We start from the raw sequence: 16,562 nt of genomic DNA, 5'->3' as shown, positions 1-16,562 counted from the left end.
TTATCGTTAAAATGGTGTTTCTGGAACTCCATGGCTATGAAGAGATGGAAAACTGTCACGGGGTCCTCCCTCTCCAACCACCCCGTGTTATAGTCCCAAAACCAGTGTTAACTCAAATAATATACTAAGTTCTGCTCGTTAGAGCATAGTTAGCTCTGACAGAATTCCCCAATACAGAGCGTGAGCGTCGAAGCGTCTCCTAGATCTGGGGTTCGATTGGGCTGAGAACGTTCGATGGAAAGAACAAAAGGGCCAACCTGGCAGTTCCCTAGTCGAGAGGCATCCACCGCACAGTTTGTAGGTTGGCATCGACCCATCAGCACAACTCTGGTGCTCAGAACTGCTCTCAATAAAACATTTTATGGAGAACGGACATTTCAGAATAACTCTATTTCTGCTGTGATAGAGACTTCGATTTTAAAGAGCTTTTAAGTGTTTAGGCTGTCCTGTAAAAGCCCATCTGCCTGTTGTTAGCGAATGATTGTTGAGCTTTGATAAAGAAGACAATGTTACACTATTGTCCTCTGGAAAATCAGGGGAGTGCAAATTCCCCTCAAAAGAATGGAGGGTGACAGCAGTCCTAACACATGCCAGCCACCGCCATGGTATCGATCAGGGACTGCACGTTGTTATTCGCATCAGCAGACAGTAGCTTAGGGCCGCCCTATCCCTAGTGTTGCCGCATTCCAGTAAATGGTTCCTACATTACACATGGCATCAGTTTAACTTCCTCTTGAAACTTGGAAGAGGACAAGGAGTAGTTCCTCAAGTCATATGTCTAAACAGCTGAGTTTCATCGCGCTGTACATGCTAGAAATGGAAGGTATTAAGGCATGAACGCATTAAAAACTAACAGACATAAACGTAACAGGGCAAGGCAACTGTTGTACATATTTAGAACCCCACTGTTGTAATTGTTCCTGTTGTAACAAGGGATAGCATTTCCGTCACAAACTATGGTGGCTGATTTTGGGCTTTCTCGCCTCAAAATGTGGATAACGCGAGACGAGACACCGACAACACAAGACGAGAAAGCGATAGCACAAGACGAGAAAGCGATAGAGCAAGAAAGTTATAGCGAGAAAGCGATAACACGAGACGAGAAAGCGATAGCACAAGACGAGAAAGCGATAACGCGAGACGAGAAAGCGATGGCGAGAAAGCGATAACACGAGAAAGCGATAGCGCGAGAAAGCGATATTTACCTTAATTCTGCCCTGTCTGCGCATGTCGTCTTACCTGCGTATGACTTAATCCAACAGGAAGCTGAATCACCATTTGTTTTAGTCGCATAGAATACAATGCATGTGTGTTCAAATTCTATGGCAATTTTCTAAATTAATCTTTTAACTTGTCTAGCCAATAATCCAACAATAACTCCAGAAACCGAGAGTGTTTTTGTTGAAATAAATGAGTGTTTTGAAAGCCTGTGAAAAGTTTGATAGAGGCCTGGGTTAATTCCTGGCTTATATTTCTCTGTTGTCATTTCCCTTGTTAAATGCCACCATTGTTATCTCATCACTCATGCCTGAATGAACAATCCCAGGCTTCCATTTGCCCATCCACCCTACCAGTTTAGCGCTAATTAACTATCGGTTTCCTTTGTTATTTTATGACGGTTGTTTCAAATGTTCGTATATAGCTTTCCGTTTCATAGTTTCTTTATACACCTGATGAAAGAAATAAAAATATACTCCGTAACAGCGTGTTCCACAAATACAGAAGTATTTCGCGTTAGTTTTTTTACTAGGATTTTTTATTCCCTGGGCTTAAGCTACACCTTTGCCGTGACGCCATAAAGAAGAGTATCAGGAAATGAGATAATACCCCGCAAAGCCTTAACAACCAGTACCTTCCAAACTTCCCGTTTTCCCGGGGAACAAGATCGGGGTTCCATTAGTCTTCAGCAACTTATGCTTGTTGTAAGAGGTGACAAACGGGATCAGGTAGTCAGGCTCGCTGACACACGTCATCGTAACCCAATCGCGTAGATCGATGCTCATGTTGTTGATCACTGGATTGTCTTATCCAGACTCGATTATTTACAGACCGCCGCCTACCCAGTGGATGTCATCTGTTGCTGTCATTAGATTCGAATAGGTTTGACATAAATTGACCAAATTATAAATACTAGGATAATACAGGTAGATCATTACATATATTGAACGAGTTTCAAGTCCTCGTCTGACAAGGAAAATCTTACAGCCTGAAAAAAGTTAGTTGGATACACGCGTCACCAATCAGTTTATCAAATGCTACGCGACCACGTGCAGATGTGCCCTTTGAGATATATACATGTAATACATGTATACAGAGATAGGTAAAACGGTCTGTTTATAAGTTACGACGCTGTCAGATATGGCAAACGGAATGTTTTACACAACTTTCGACATATAAACACCACTTAAACTGTCCCACTAATATATTCATAACGTACTCTAAGTGAAGATATGTATGGTATCAGATAAACGTGATACAGAGCAAACAGTTGTTATTTACATGGGCTCTTGGTTTCATCATGCATCATTGTTAATGGTTCCAGTTTGTTGGAGTATTGCTAAGAGCGACATAAATCGATCGAATCTTTCTCACTTAAGTGTTTCCTGCAGTATTGTACATGACGTGCTTGATAACAGTGTCTACACCAAAACGTTGCTTATATTATAATAAAGAAGCTGCATATCCATAGAACTGACCCCAAAGTCTACATCTATCTTAAATGTCTCTAAACGTCAAGTAAAACAATGCCAAGAACATTACTGAAAACCATTTTATACTATTGAGAAACTACGAATGGCGATTTTTGTAGTCATTCATGCCCAGACAGGACTGAATTGTGGGCAATATCGCTTTCTCGCTTCCTTGCTCTATCGCTTTCTCGCACAATGATATCGCTTTCTCGTGTTGTGTTATCGCTTTCTCGCCTCCAAAATTTAAGGCGAGAAAGCGATGGCCCAAATCAGCCACCATACTCATTAGCTTTTCCTGAAATGTACTTGTTTCCTAGCATCGGCTCGAGAGGTATCAGTTGTCAGTAAATGTACCGCGCGTGTTACGCCGTCTTAGAAATCACGATGCTGGTTCGCGCACGCTTAAAGGCACAGGCCCAGCGGTTCACTCTCATTTAGCCAGAGTCTTACCAAAAAGGTTTTATTTAAACAGCATTGCACAAAGGGTAGGTGGGAGATGACAGCCAGGTAATTAGTAATAGTCAATGAAGCGTGAGCCTTTTTTCAATGGCTGTAGTCTGTATCTACGATGTGACACGATGTGTGCATTTATTTGTGATAGTAAAATTCGTTTTCAACAAATATATTTCTGACATATAGTTCAGAAACTGGATCGGCTTGCGTCTTGCATTTCATAACATTATTACTAAAGTACATGATACCATAAATAACATTATAATTAAGCATACAATCTTCTTGAATATAAACCTCCTTAGATCAAAAATACTTTCAGTTCTGCACAGACCCAGATGAAAAGTTAAGATTGATTAAATTTTCGTGAAGACAAGATAGAAACAAGATATCGGACTATATCGATTCTGAAACATAAATCCTGTTAGATCTTGATGTAATTACATCATTAATGGTTATTTCACTAATTCACATGCAGGCGGGACAATGCCATTTGTCATGTTGAGATGAATACAGGTTGGATGTGGGGTCATGGGTTATTTGTTCCCAGATTCACATTAACCAGTGCTTGTAGTATTCAAGGATGAAGAAAACGCAAACTGAACGCAGAATGAAACCAGATATATACCAAATTTAAGGCAAGGCGGTGCGTTACTTTGTCCCGGGTGTATTCACGGGTGAGGGTGATATTTGAAGATACTTTCGCTAACCTGTGATGAAGATCAGGATGAACACACGGACAAATATAGTTTTCGAACATTAATGTCAAAACTTAATCATCTTTCTTCTATGCAAGCGTCAATGTGTGCTTGGAAGTTCTGGAAACACTAAATGACTGAGGCGTTCGTAAAATGTAGAGCTGACATGCCTAACATTTTACACTTGGTACCCTCATTTGCCAAATTCCGAGGCTACGTCATTTAACAATTTTGTGATATGACAGTTTTTAGGTTAACTGTACCTGCTATACAACAACGTTGAGGGCTCCAGCCTCACTTAAACCTGACTTTTCTACTGACAGTATCTCGGCCAGATCGATCTGAGAACCACTGATTTCAGATTCAAGAGAAGGAAGTTAAGGACACAGGTTCATACAATTTCAACAATATTTGTCCTTTATTATATATATTGGGGCATATGCATAAACAATTGCCCCGTACATTGAAAAATATCGCACGCGAACTGTCAATCACAAGTTATGCGTACGTTATATTTTGGCGTAAGACATTAGCGCCATTTTGTTTATTACTGAGTTCTGACTCCAAAGGAGTTATTGGCTATTCGTAAAGAGCGCCCCAAGAGACATAACTCTATGGGGCTCGCTTGGAATAGTGTTCGGCCGGCAGAGGGCATTCAAAGTTGCATTCATTCACTCGAACTTCTGCTATAACACTGTAACCTAGATACGTATTTTAAAAAAATAGATTATATGGTATTAATTTTTCAGAGACGTGTGGTGTGAAACTGTGCCCTTAACCCGGCATACACGATAGAATATTTGATGTTAGTGAACATGAAGTTACTACCGAGGGAAATCAGCTGATGTTGAAACCACGCATTATAATGATGAATGTAATCACCCGTGTAGCCTCAATGTGTCTATTTACTGTACTTTGAGGGGTGCATTTACATCATCTGGTCATGTTAAGATTATAGGGCTTTCAGCGACTTGAAACAAGTTCTACGAGTTTCGACAAAAATCAAGATTGCATTCCACATGACTGCCAAATTATGCTTCTCTGCCGGCTGTGATAAGACTGCAGCAGAAATAACACGACCCTTTTCAACACCTTGGTTTGTTATACATGTATATCTTTGTGACTGTTCAGCTTGACCGACATAGGTACTTTCTAAATAGCCGCAAATAATAATCTCCACTCTGTTGTGTCTCTGAAATTCTGGACAATTTGACAAAATGAAAGCAAGTGACTTTTTTTTAAAAATTAATTGAGATACGAAATGATATTTTGCATTTCCATACAGGCAGCAGCACCAACCACACTGCCCAATCACACTTCGCTTTCTTTATTCATAAGAATCGGAATGTTCTCTTGGGTTGACAAAATCAAACAACTAAATTCGACCCTGGGGTTGTATTCATTACTAAAGAGTTAAGAATTCTTAAATCCACCAAGAATTCTTAGTTTCCATAACAACGTTCTTAACATGTAAGAACACACTCAGACACGTCAGTTTGTACTTAGTTTACTTCTTAATTTTAAGAAATCTCATGAGGACACCAACCTAAATAATAAAAGAAGTCGTTATCCAATATGAAAACACAAACTTCCACACTAGGAAGAATGTTAATTGTAGTTCTAAGAATATTTCAGCTAAGATTATTTATTAGTCTAGCTTAAGAGAGAAACTAAGATTTTTTTCTGAAACTTAAGAATTATTAAGGAGACAAGTTGAAAATAAGAAAATTCTTAGAAGCTTATGAATATCGTCCCAGACGTTTAACTCAAGTTTCGGCATATAATATACAAAATATTGAAACTCATTATTGTAGTGTTTAACTTGACAGTTTGGGTGAAGGGTGGATCTGTCTGTGCTGAGTTGATACTGCACTGGGTCGAATCATCATTTCACGGCAGAGTAGTTTGGTACGAATTTCCAATGTTCCCCGCGTTCAAATCCTGATGATTAGCAGTTGCACTGACTTCAGCAACCAATGCATTTCATGAGAGGCGACTAACGGAATTAGGTAACTAGTCTCGCTGCCTGTCACTGTTTCCCAGTCTTGTTGATTAATGTAATCACTGGATTATGTGAGTCAAGCCTGGTTAATCAGAACTGCCGGAGTGTTCGTTACGCTGATAGCTGTCATATAATTGGCGTATTGCTGACGGCGCCAAATACCATCTTATCCGACATTATTCATCTACCCTTAGGTACATAGCGGTGAGCGTCCATACAAGTGTGTATATTGCAACAAAGCTTTCACAGCATCGAGTATCCTTAGGACGCACATCAGACAGCATTCTGGCGAGAAACCGTTTAAAGTGAGTTGTGTCTGAATTATATGAAACGTTTGGAGAAATGTGCCTGTCCGTGTGGTGTCAATTTATCTATTTGCAATTATTGAATTTTATTAAAGTGTCTGAATTACACCATAGTAAGCATTTGTCGACAAGTATGTAATGGAGAATTCAAGGTAGTTATTGTGGCGTGAGTTTGTCAGTACTATGTCTCAATGTCTAATAGGTGCAAGGTGCAATTAAATGAGTGGTGAAAATGCATTTCTGTGATTAAAATGATTAATGAGTATTTGCACAGGTCATCCGTGTCGGTCATTATCTGACAGGCCAGACCACACTAGAAGTTTGAAGATGAAAGCAATTCGGGGAATCATTCAGGGATATACTTAAATCAAAATTCTCCAGTTCAACATGGCGTCATGTTTGTCATTTTCTCTTTGTTGTAACGTCACTGTTTTGTTTATGGTTTCAGTGTAAACACTGCGGAAAAGCGTTCGCCTCTCACGCAGCCCACGACAGCCACGTGAGGCGGACTCATGCTAAGGACCAGTCGTGTATGTGTTCTGTTTGCGGAAAAGGATTCTCACAAACCTATGAGCTCAAGTTTCATATGAACTCACATGTTGGAAAATAGCAGTCTGAAACTTCAACACATACATGAAACAAACACATTGTGCTGAGGGGTCATTCCTTAGGAATGTTCCAACTCCGCCCCCAGCAACTTACATATTCCCGTTTTCATCATATGAGGAAAGAGATAAAGATATCTTAACGATGACGTCAAGGACTGTTTAAAATATCCAGGAACTTATTTATCTGCTATTGTTGTTGATCAAATCCCACGCACGAACTAGTGTATAACATGTATGTATAAATTGTTTATGCAAACCCAGATTCTTATTGAGACTTATCTAACTCGCCTTATCAATGTCCATTTGGGATATACAATTTTATTTGGTCGTTTTTTATGTCTGGATCTAGGACTGTTCTCAACGGTTTATGAGAATGAGTGATATCTCCATGAAACACTGAATTCGTGTCGACCAACGACCTGAAGGCGCCTTTAATTTCGTAATTAACAGCCCCCTGCAATGACTGGAACAGACTTTGCATTTGAGAATTGAGGTTTTGTTGACATTCCACCGGACAGGATAAATGGACGATACGAGTATTGCCACACCTACAGGGGCGCTGAGTGAGTGAGTGAGTTTAGTTTTACGCCAATTATAGCAATATTCCAGTAATATCACGGCGGGGGACACCAGAAAATGGGCTTCACACATTGTGAACCCGGGCCTTCTGCGTGACGAGCGAACGCTTTAACCGCTTGTCGGGTTCTACTGCCCACGGGACAACAATGTGGAGTCCATGCCTGGCGTCCCCCGTCGTCATATTACTGGAATATTGTCAGTGCTGGAATATCACCACGGAGAACTTGAACTTGACGGCACTGACCACTGACCGGGCACAATAATGGATTAGTATGGATTTAGTTGGTTTTTTTGTCATAGTGACATCTAACGCTATAAGCGATCCACTGCACACAATGTGGGCAATGGTTGATGATCATTTCCATCACGACTATGTAGGTATTCAAATTAAACCTGAAAACATGTCATGTGACCAGCACCTGTTACACGAGTTCCGACGTTGTGAACACAATTGACGCCTGTTACGGACAAAACAACACGCAAGCCATCTACCGAAGTAGCCGAGAAATATACCAGCAATCTGATTGGTCATTTGAGCTTAAATTCGTCGAGTCTTGTTTGACGTCAGACGTGTAGGGTTGTTGTTGATGCCCTGAAAGGGCAACATTGCTGTGGGATAAATGTAAAATACAGATACGTGTACGCGTTAGGGTGCAGTAACATCCGGGATTCGAACCTTCACTGTCGCCATCACAATATTCACTCATTACTGAGAAGAACTGACCAAATATATGGATATATATGTGACCAACGAACGCGGGTACTGTGGCTGGACGTACAATACAGCATCGGGTACTATGGCTGGACTTACAATACAGCATCGGGTACTATGGCTGGACTTACAATACAGCATCGGGTACTATGGCTGGACTTACAATGCATCATCGAAATAACGCGTATTCACAGTTAATAAATCGACTGAAAGTGAAAGATGTTGGATACCATGGTTCACGCGCATACCGTATGTGACGGGATAAGACAGTAGGAGCGCGTATCTGTTAGTTTTGGGGGGTTTTATGGTATGCAGTTATTTTCCTGTTATCTTGCTTCTAATTATACTTCATGCTGGTTTGGCAACACAAGCATTTATCCCGAGGGAAACCTAGGTAAGAGTTATTTCCCCTTATCAAATTTAATTTGGGTAACCTGTTTAATTGGAGATAATCTTGATACCTCTGATAACATATATCTTTTATTATTTGTGAATATTAATCTGGTATGAATTTACTGTAGAAAATTCATTTTGCATAAAAACCTTGCTATTATGAAAATCTTTTTTCACTGATGAATCAATAGTTGTTTCTTTTAAATTCCTGGGTTTTTTTCAGTAGTTAGTTAAACCTACATACTGCCTTGAAAATTGATTTTTCTTTTTTATTTCATATCTATAGTGCAATATCTTTATGAAAACACATGCTGAATAATAAATGTAAACAATTCACTTTTAAAGGAACCTTTAATTGACATATTACTTTTTAAAGACGATACCACTAGGGGGTGTCACTTGTCAAACAAAAAGCCGAGATGACCTGCTATTTTATTACATAATTAGATTCGGGAGACCGTATTCTACAACATGATGCCAAATTTATCACTTTCTTGACATTTTGATATTTTGTATCCAAACTCATTAAAACAAATGAACACAAAAATTATACAACATGCATATGCTTCATAGACATTACATATTCGTGTTGCGCATGCTTTTTCATCTCCCTGGATCACTGGATTGTCTGGTCCAGACTCGATTATTTACAGACCGCCGCCATATGGCTGGAATATTGCTGAGTGCGACGTAAAATTAAACTCACTCACTCACTCACTTTTCATCTCCCTGAAAACTAATACACTGACCCGTGAAGATCTGGTCTTCAGTTAGAACTGGTCTTCAGAACTCCATGCTAGAGATAAGAGACGACTAAAGGGATCATGTGGTTAGGTTCGCTGACTTGTTGACAAATGTCAATGTATCCCAATTGCGTATTTTGATATTCATGCCATTGATCACTAGATTTTCTGTCCCGACAGACATCCGCCCAACAGCCACTTGCGTTAACCAACCAACAAACAAGCACTAATATATTAGTGCTAATATATTAGTGTTTGCATCACAGACAGTAGTTTAGTTAACTGCAATTTCGTCACAGATTCAAAGACCCGTGAAGGTCCGGGGTAGAATAGGCCTTCATCAACCCATGCTTGCCATGAAAGGCAACTGTGCTTGTAAGAGGCGGCTAAGGGGATAGGGTGGTCAGGCTCGCTCACTTGGATGGCACTATGGTCGCCTTTTGTGTCAAGCAAGGGTTGCTGAAGATCTTTTCTACGCCGGATCGTTATGGTTCTCTGAATTCTGAAACACACAAAATCAACCAGGTGAATAGTACAACTGTAATCGGGTTTTTACATCAGATCACCTTGGAACTGAAATCAAGAACCTAGTACAAGTACATGTGTTCCAGTATGGAAACATTGTTACCGAGGTCGATGGTTCTGCTCAAATATGGGCGGTGGTGTGGACAATATGGTGGCCTACTGTTGACACAGATCAGTTCTTCATTACTTTACCTAAACGTAAAAATAGAACGAATGAAGCACAATTCACGTGCATTCAATGGGAAGATCAAGCACAGCTTGATTCAAATGACGAAAAAGACCTAAAGGAAACCAAGAAAAATGAAGACGTACAGACACAGCATATGGACGAGCGTAAGTTACCAATGTTTGACGCAGGCAGTCTTTACTTACATATATAAATACGACTTTTACATCACCATGCAATAGATATGCCCATGAATCCCACCAGCATAGACTATGAACCCTCAAACCCCAACACACACCTGCCACGGGGTGTGGGCTTCGACGTGGGATACCTGCAGATTTGTCACTGGAAAGTGTAAATATGGTTTTACGTTTCTTTTAGCATTTTATCAGCAATATTCTGGGCTTCAGAAATGGGCTTCACACATTGTATCTATGTGGGGAATCGAACCCGGGTCCTTGGCGTGACTAGGGTATGCATTAACCACTAGTTTGCCCCACCACCCCACTTGGAATGAAAACACGAAAAACCACAGGCGAACAACCGACGGATTTTTACAAGAAACATAAAAGAAAGCAGAAACAATGTGTCGGGAGATGGTTCACCGTTTTGGGCGAGACCACCAAACGCAACCCGTCATTGCGCAGTTCACGCTTTACACGCCCGTTCAGCTGAAGGTAACCCAATTTGCAAAGCGCTTGATATCTCTGTTCAGACTGGCTACAAGGAAAGTACAACACGCCAATCTGGTAAGAGACAAACTATTTGTGAAATGGGAGAGAGTTTCCACGGACTATAGTTTGGCATGAAATGCATGTGGACCCTGGTTTTTGTAAATAACTCTTCATCCAATGATCCAATCGATCTCAAACTTTGCAGGTGCATGTTTTGTCAGACGACCTATTCACATTGTAAATCACCAATCGATTGTATGCATTTGTATGAAAGAATCTGTCTGTGTAACTGTCAACAAAATAAACAGCAGAACGCAGGTTACTTGCAGAGGAAGGGAGCCAATGACCTGTAACAGTGGCAGTGTTGGGTCAGAAAGGTAAATGCACGTTCAGATCATGATAGTTACCTGTTCAATGCACAGTGATAGACAATTTGGATCATTCAAATTAACTACTTCTAGCTGTCATCACGAAAGCTTATTCAGATGATGCTAAACGTTTAATTAGAAAGGTGTTTAACTTTCTTTAAAAAATAGAGAACAAACGTAGCAAACCGATTTTAAGGTGTCGGATTACATGAAACGTACAACCTTTGCTCTTATTACGAAAAAGAACATCGTGCTAAAACTGTGAGAGTTAAACCTAATCACATTGAAAATCACCGATTTTATGCATTTGTATGAAAGAATCTGTCTATGTAACTGTCAACAAAATAAGCAGAACGCAGGCTACGTGCAGAGGGAGGGAGCCAATGACCTGTCGCAGCAGCAGTGTTGGGTCAGAAAGGTCAACGTTTGTCAGTGTAGGTCTGCTCTGCACGTGACAGGTATGCAGAGGTGTTACAGGTCGTGAATAGGGTAAGGTGGATGCCAGTTGTTAACCATCATACGGAGTTTGTTTCTCTGAGTTGTTCAACATGAACCACAAAACCCATTAGTGAGAATTATCCTTTAGGTTAAATCTTTATAATGTTAACTTTGTAATGTTAATGTCATATTTTGTTTATGCAGTACCTAAGTGGAAATGCATTTAAAGAACACAGAAAGTATATTTAATCGGACAACTTTTAAAGCCCCGTTGCCTCGGACACAAGCACACACAATCATGCACACTCACTGACGAAAAGGCATAATGAAGACAAAAGTGTTATGTTTTGATGTCGTTCACATTCAAAATTAAGCAACGCATTTCTAATAGCTTTAAGCATATACATAGTTAATATTTATATTTTCATGATACACTACAAGTCGGTGGAATTAGTCAGTGCTTTCATTGTTAAAAGAATTTATATTTCTTTGAGATATCTGGCTGGATACAGTTACCATCTGTGAATGTAATAACAAAATTAAACTTCATCAAGTTCACTCCATTCTTCCACAGAGGAGTCATCAGTGTCCAGACGAATGACAACTGGATTAACTGTTTGCTCCTTCAAGCCATGTTTGAGCTAGCCTCTTGACATGTTGAATACATGCATGCCAGCGTGCTATGTCAATGTCACATATAGCAGTGTTGACAATGTGTTTGACATCATTCAACTTGAATGATTGATTTTTTTCCGGGCCACTGTACTATTTAGGTCTCCGCAGATAAGTTCGATTGGGTTGAGATCACAGTGGTACGGTGATAATCTCAAGACCTTGTTGGCGTAGCATGTTGTCAGTGATGTATGTGGGTGGAGGTTTGTTAGTTTTAATCAAAGAGTATACCTGTGATTTAGTGGCCTCAGTTTGAAAATTGTATATTGTTATTTGTTAACCATTGCTGCATATGTGACTTCTTTGTATTGGAAGTTGTTTGGATCTCGAACACTGTGATATGGAGCATTGTCCATGACAACAAGACCTTTGTCAGGCAGAGCTTGCAACAATTGTTCCTGAACATACTGTGTGAAAACCGTTGAGTTCATTTTTATATGATCGTCCCTACCATCTGTGCTCTTTGATCTAAATACCAGATCACGCCCAGGTAGGAATCCACGGTGGGAACCAGCATGAATAACGATTACACGTTCACCTTGCCTGTTGGTATTTTCCTACCGTCAATGGGATCAGTGGGTAGCCATTGTCTGACAGGAGTATGGTTTGCATTGACCCCGGTCTCATCCAGATATATAGGTTCGAACCCATCCTCTCTAATTTCTCTCAGATACCTTATTTTCACAATATCAGATCTCTCACACATTACAGGTTTCTGGTTTGCTACCTTCTTGTACTTGTATCTAAATTTGAGCAGTAGTTTACTTAGCATAAACCTAGAAACATTAATGCCGTGATCCTCTGCAAGGATGTGTTTTAACTTTCTTGTGGACAGGTGTTCATATCTAGCAAATAGCCAGCGAATGACATCTCTGATGACCCTGATGTCAAAAGCAAACTTTGGATGCCTACTTTTTTGTACAAGGTTCTGTTAATGGGTTGTTGGTTTAATTCTCACAATTTTTAGCACGATGTTCTTTTTAATGCCAAGAGCAAAAGGTTGTACGTTAGACACCTTCCTCATTTAACGTTTAGCATCATAGCTTTCGTGATGACAGCTAGAAGTAGTTTGAATGATCCAAATTGTCTATCACTGTGCATTGAACAGGTAACTATCATGATCTGAACGTGCATTTACCTTTCTGACCCGACACTGCCACTGTTACAGGTCATTGGCTCCCTTCCTCTGCAAGTAACCTGCGTTCTGCTGTTTATTTTGTTGACAGTTACATAGACAGATTCTTTCATACGAATGCATACATTCTATCGGTGATTTACAATGAGAATAGGTCGTCTGACAAAACATGCACTTGCAAAGTTTGAGATCGATTGGATCATTGGATGAAGAGTTATTTACAAAAAACGGGTCCACGTGCATTTCATACGAAATTATAGGGTAGACGTGGATGTCTGCCACAGCTGCCCGTATGTTAGGACAAGAAGCAATGCACCTGATGTTCACTGTACTGTAGTAAAACTGACACCTTGTGTACAGGAAGTGGACAGATTTGGCGATGGCAGTGTCATGGTTACAACGTAGATGACAATGTAGATGATCATTTAATGAAGCTACACAACAATAACTGAAGCACGCGTAAAATCAATTTAATGACAGTAACTATCAGTAGATAATTTAACCCCATCTTTTCCGTCGGCCTGGTGTCCGTGCGGTAGAGTGATTGCCTACCGATGAGAAAATTGCGGTTCCAATCCAGCCTCGGAAATCCTTTGCTTTGTGAGTTTAATCTTGAACGATATTTTTTCAGTTGATTTCAAACACTCATGTATCATTTGAATGTTGATGTTCCTGCAAATTTAGGAAAAGTAAAATCCAGGAAGCGCTCTTACCAACGAAGAGTAAAACCTGGGAAGAGGTCTTACTAGCGAAAAGTAAAACCTGTCCCACCAACATTATAAAAACCTCATATGCGGTTATTCTGGGAAAACAAGAGATCAATTAATATACTACTGTTTTTAAAGAAAAAAGAAGAAAACAATAAACGCATAGCGGAAAATTGTTATGAATGAACGAACGTTAACGTTCTAATGCTGCAAGACACCGTACGTAACAAATTACAAGTGCTCCGAGGTCTACGTCGCAGAGCCGTCAGTATCTTGTGTGGCTAACATTAGCATCGATGGTTCCTTGTCATCGGCGTCACATAGACTGGACCAGATTCCGATTGAAGTGCCTGGGAATGTGTTGGTACTCTTCCATCAAGGCCACAAAGAGAGCAGGTAACGTCTGTGGTTGAGGGTCACCCAAACAATGACACTTCCATCGCCAAATCTGTCCACTTCCTGTACACAATTTGTAGCGTAGCGTTCGTTACGGCGTCAATATACACGTGCTCTTCCGTCGGCACGTCGCAGCATGTAACGTGACTCATCACTGAAGATAACAGTTCTCCACCTTTGCAATGGCATTGGAGATGTTGGCGACATCAGTGTCTGCGTTGTTGCCGATGTTAACGTGTAAGGACAGGTCCTCGCAAAGGCCTTCTGGAACGAATACCAGCCTCACGTAAGCGGTTCCTCGCAGTCTGATCAGAAATTGTTCTGAGTAGTGGCACTACCGATGTTGTGGAGGATGCTGTGGTGAACCTGTTCCGCAAATGTCGAAGCTGAATAAACTTGTCCCGAGCGGGCGTGGCCACACGGGGTCAACCTGACCTGGGGCGATCACGTGTTGACCCTTGCTGCTGGTAGCGATGCCAAGGTCTTGCTATGGTACTCTGTGACACATTCAGTTGCCTCATTAAGTCTAGGCATGACTTTAACACCAAATTTAAGATTGTCAACTGATGCATGGAATGTGTGTGCAGGAGGAAACGCATGGATTTCTTCCCGTTCACATTTTTTTGTATTTATTGAGAAAAACCGTTTTACAGATTTTGGTGCGTTTTGGCGAGTTGTCCTCAATGACAATGGATTCAAACTCGGAAGTGTTGGTGGACAGCGTCCACCATAGATATACTGATTACATAGACACCAAATTCTAAAAGTCACATTTATAAAATTTATAAGTAGTTCATATAGTGAGAAACACACTTCAGGTTTATATTATCGTCTCCGGCATGCTTGTGACTTTGACACTGAGGTCCATCCATGGTACCACCCTGACCAGATCCAGGACGTCATTGAAAATGAATCTTTTAAACTTATGTGGAATAGGCCCATTCGAAGCTTCAGAAAAATTCCAGCCAACAAACCCGATTTGTCCTTTTCGACAAAGCAAATGAGTTTATTCATGTCATAGAATTTTCTGTCCCTTTTGACAGCAGCGTGATCGGCAAGGTTCAGGAAAAACATGCTAAATAAGCTGACCTCGAGTCTCCAGACTCCCCATTGTTTTCGGTGTCCTTGTTTTGGTACCTCCTGATCACTTGGCGCAGATCAGGAGAGTGCCCGGGTTCTGCAGTATTGGGGAGTCTACACATTATCCGGAAAGTTCTTGGTGGGTTCGACTAAGCAGCGCTTCCTGGGAGATTCCAGCGGGCTGAGTGTAGAGGGGGCAGGGGCCAGCCGACTGTGCCAGGATCAACCCAACCCTCTCTGCTGCTTATTATCGTCATCTGTAAAACGTAATTCTACTAATAATAATGCATTTATATAACGCCTGGTAACCGTCTGACTAGTTGCTCACTGGATGCTGTAGGAAATTTTATTAGTATTACCTTTTAGGCGCTAGAAGGTTACAGTCACTTTATCCTACAGGGTACCCATTTTCAGCTGGGTGAACAGAGGCAGTTTTGAACAAACGCACCTAAGGTCATCCTCGATGTCTCCAGGGTATACGTTCCGACAAGTCTCTACTATACCCTGGACGCATCTACGGGTCGGCCCGATAATGTTATTACCTCCCTTTGCTGGCTTCACATTCTCACAACAGCCAATCAGCTAGGCCGTCGTTATAACCGAGCTTGCCAGTGTCAAGATGTGTGTTTCAGATGGGAAGTCTAAACCAGATTACTATAATCCCAAACATCATGGTAGTTCCGTTGCACTCAAGAAATTGTACACTGCTGTAAAACCTGAGGGTCAGTATGGAATGGGCTAACATCCAATCAAGAAATGGTTTGCTGAAGAAATCCATATCAGACAAGTTATTAACAATTCCAGAACATCCTTTTGAAACAAGGTAATAAACCTACAACTTACCATAATAATCGTTATAGAATGTAATCCGAAAATAGGTAAGACACATACAAGTCCTTCTTTTGACATCCAAAATAAACTGTTCCTTGCAGCCCCCTTAGATGTTATCACGGGTCACATATATATATCGTTAGGATATAAAACTATTCAGAACTAATGTTGACGCATTGATAAGTGCGGTATGGCATGTTGGTTGGAAACTTCCTTCCGTCCATAATGCTGTCTGATGTTTAGTTGGTAGCCTCAAGAAAGGTATTGGAATAGTATCTTTCACTCGGAAGTTCACACATCATACAGATCACACAGATTTTCATATCCACACATAAAATACATTTCAACAAGTTGTTGACCTTGACCTGCGCTACTATACATATTCATGAC

The 16,562-nt window shown here is 40.7% G+C and overlaps 2 protein-coding genes across 4 annotated transcripts in view; both read left to right on the top strand.

Moving 5' to 3' along the window:
- The window catches only part of LOC137296665 (PR domain zinc finger protein 14-like), a 30,421-nt gene extending 23,666 nt beyond the window's left edge, over positions 1 to 6,755 (top strand). The window contains exons 8-9 of the mRNA XM_067828484.1: positions 6,035 to 6,145; positions 6,594 to 6,755. Coding sequence (XP_067684585.1) covers positions 6,035 to 6,145; positions 6,594 to 6,755 — 273 coding nt within the window. The remainder of the gene's footprint in view (positions 1 to 6,034; positions 6,146 to 6,593) is intronic.
- Positions 6,756 to 10,509: 3,754 nt separating this feature from the next.
- LOC137295790 (phosducin-like protein) overlaps positions 10,510 to 16,562 on the top strand; it is a 94,024-nt gene continuing 87,971 nt past the window's right edge. The window contains exon 1 of one of the 3 annotated variants that reach the window (XM_067827335.1): positions 10,510 to 10,620. The gene's annotated coding sequence lies outside the window, so the exon portion shown is untranslated. The remainder of the gene's footprint in view (positions 10,621 to 16,562) is intronic. The other 2 variants (XM_067827338.1, XM_067827334.1) reach the window with 2 other exon arrangements.

The sequence above is a fragment of the Haliotis asinina genome, chromosome 9 (genome assembly GCF_037392515.1).
Source record: "Haliotis asinina isolate JCU_RB_2024 chromosome 9, JCU_Hal_asi_v2, whole genome shotgun sequence".
Classification (NCBI taxonomy): Eukaryota; Metazoa; Mollusca; class Gastropoda; order Lepetellida; family Haliotidae; genus Haliotis; species Haliotis asinina.
Note: the sequence above shows the minus strand (reverse complement) of the source record. Positions and strands in the feature narration are given on the sequence as shown.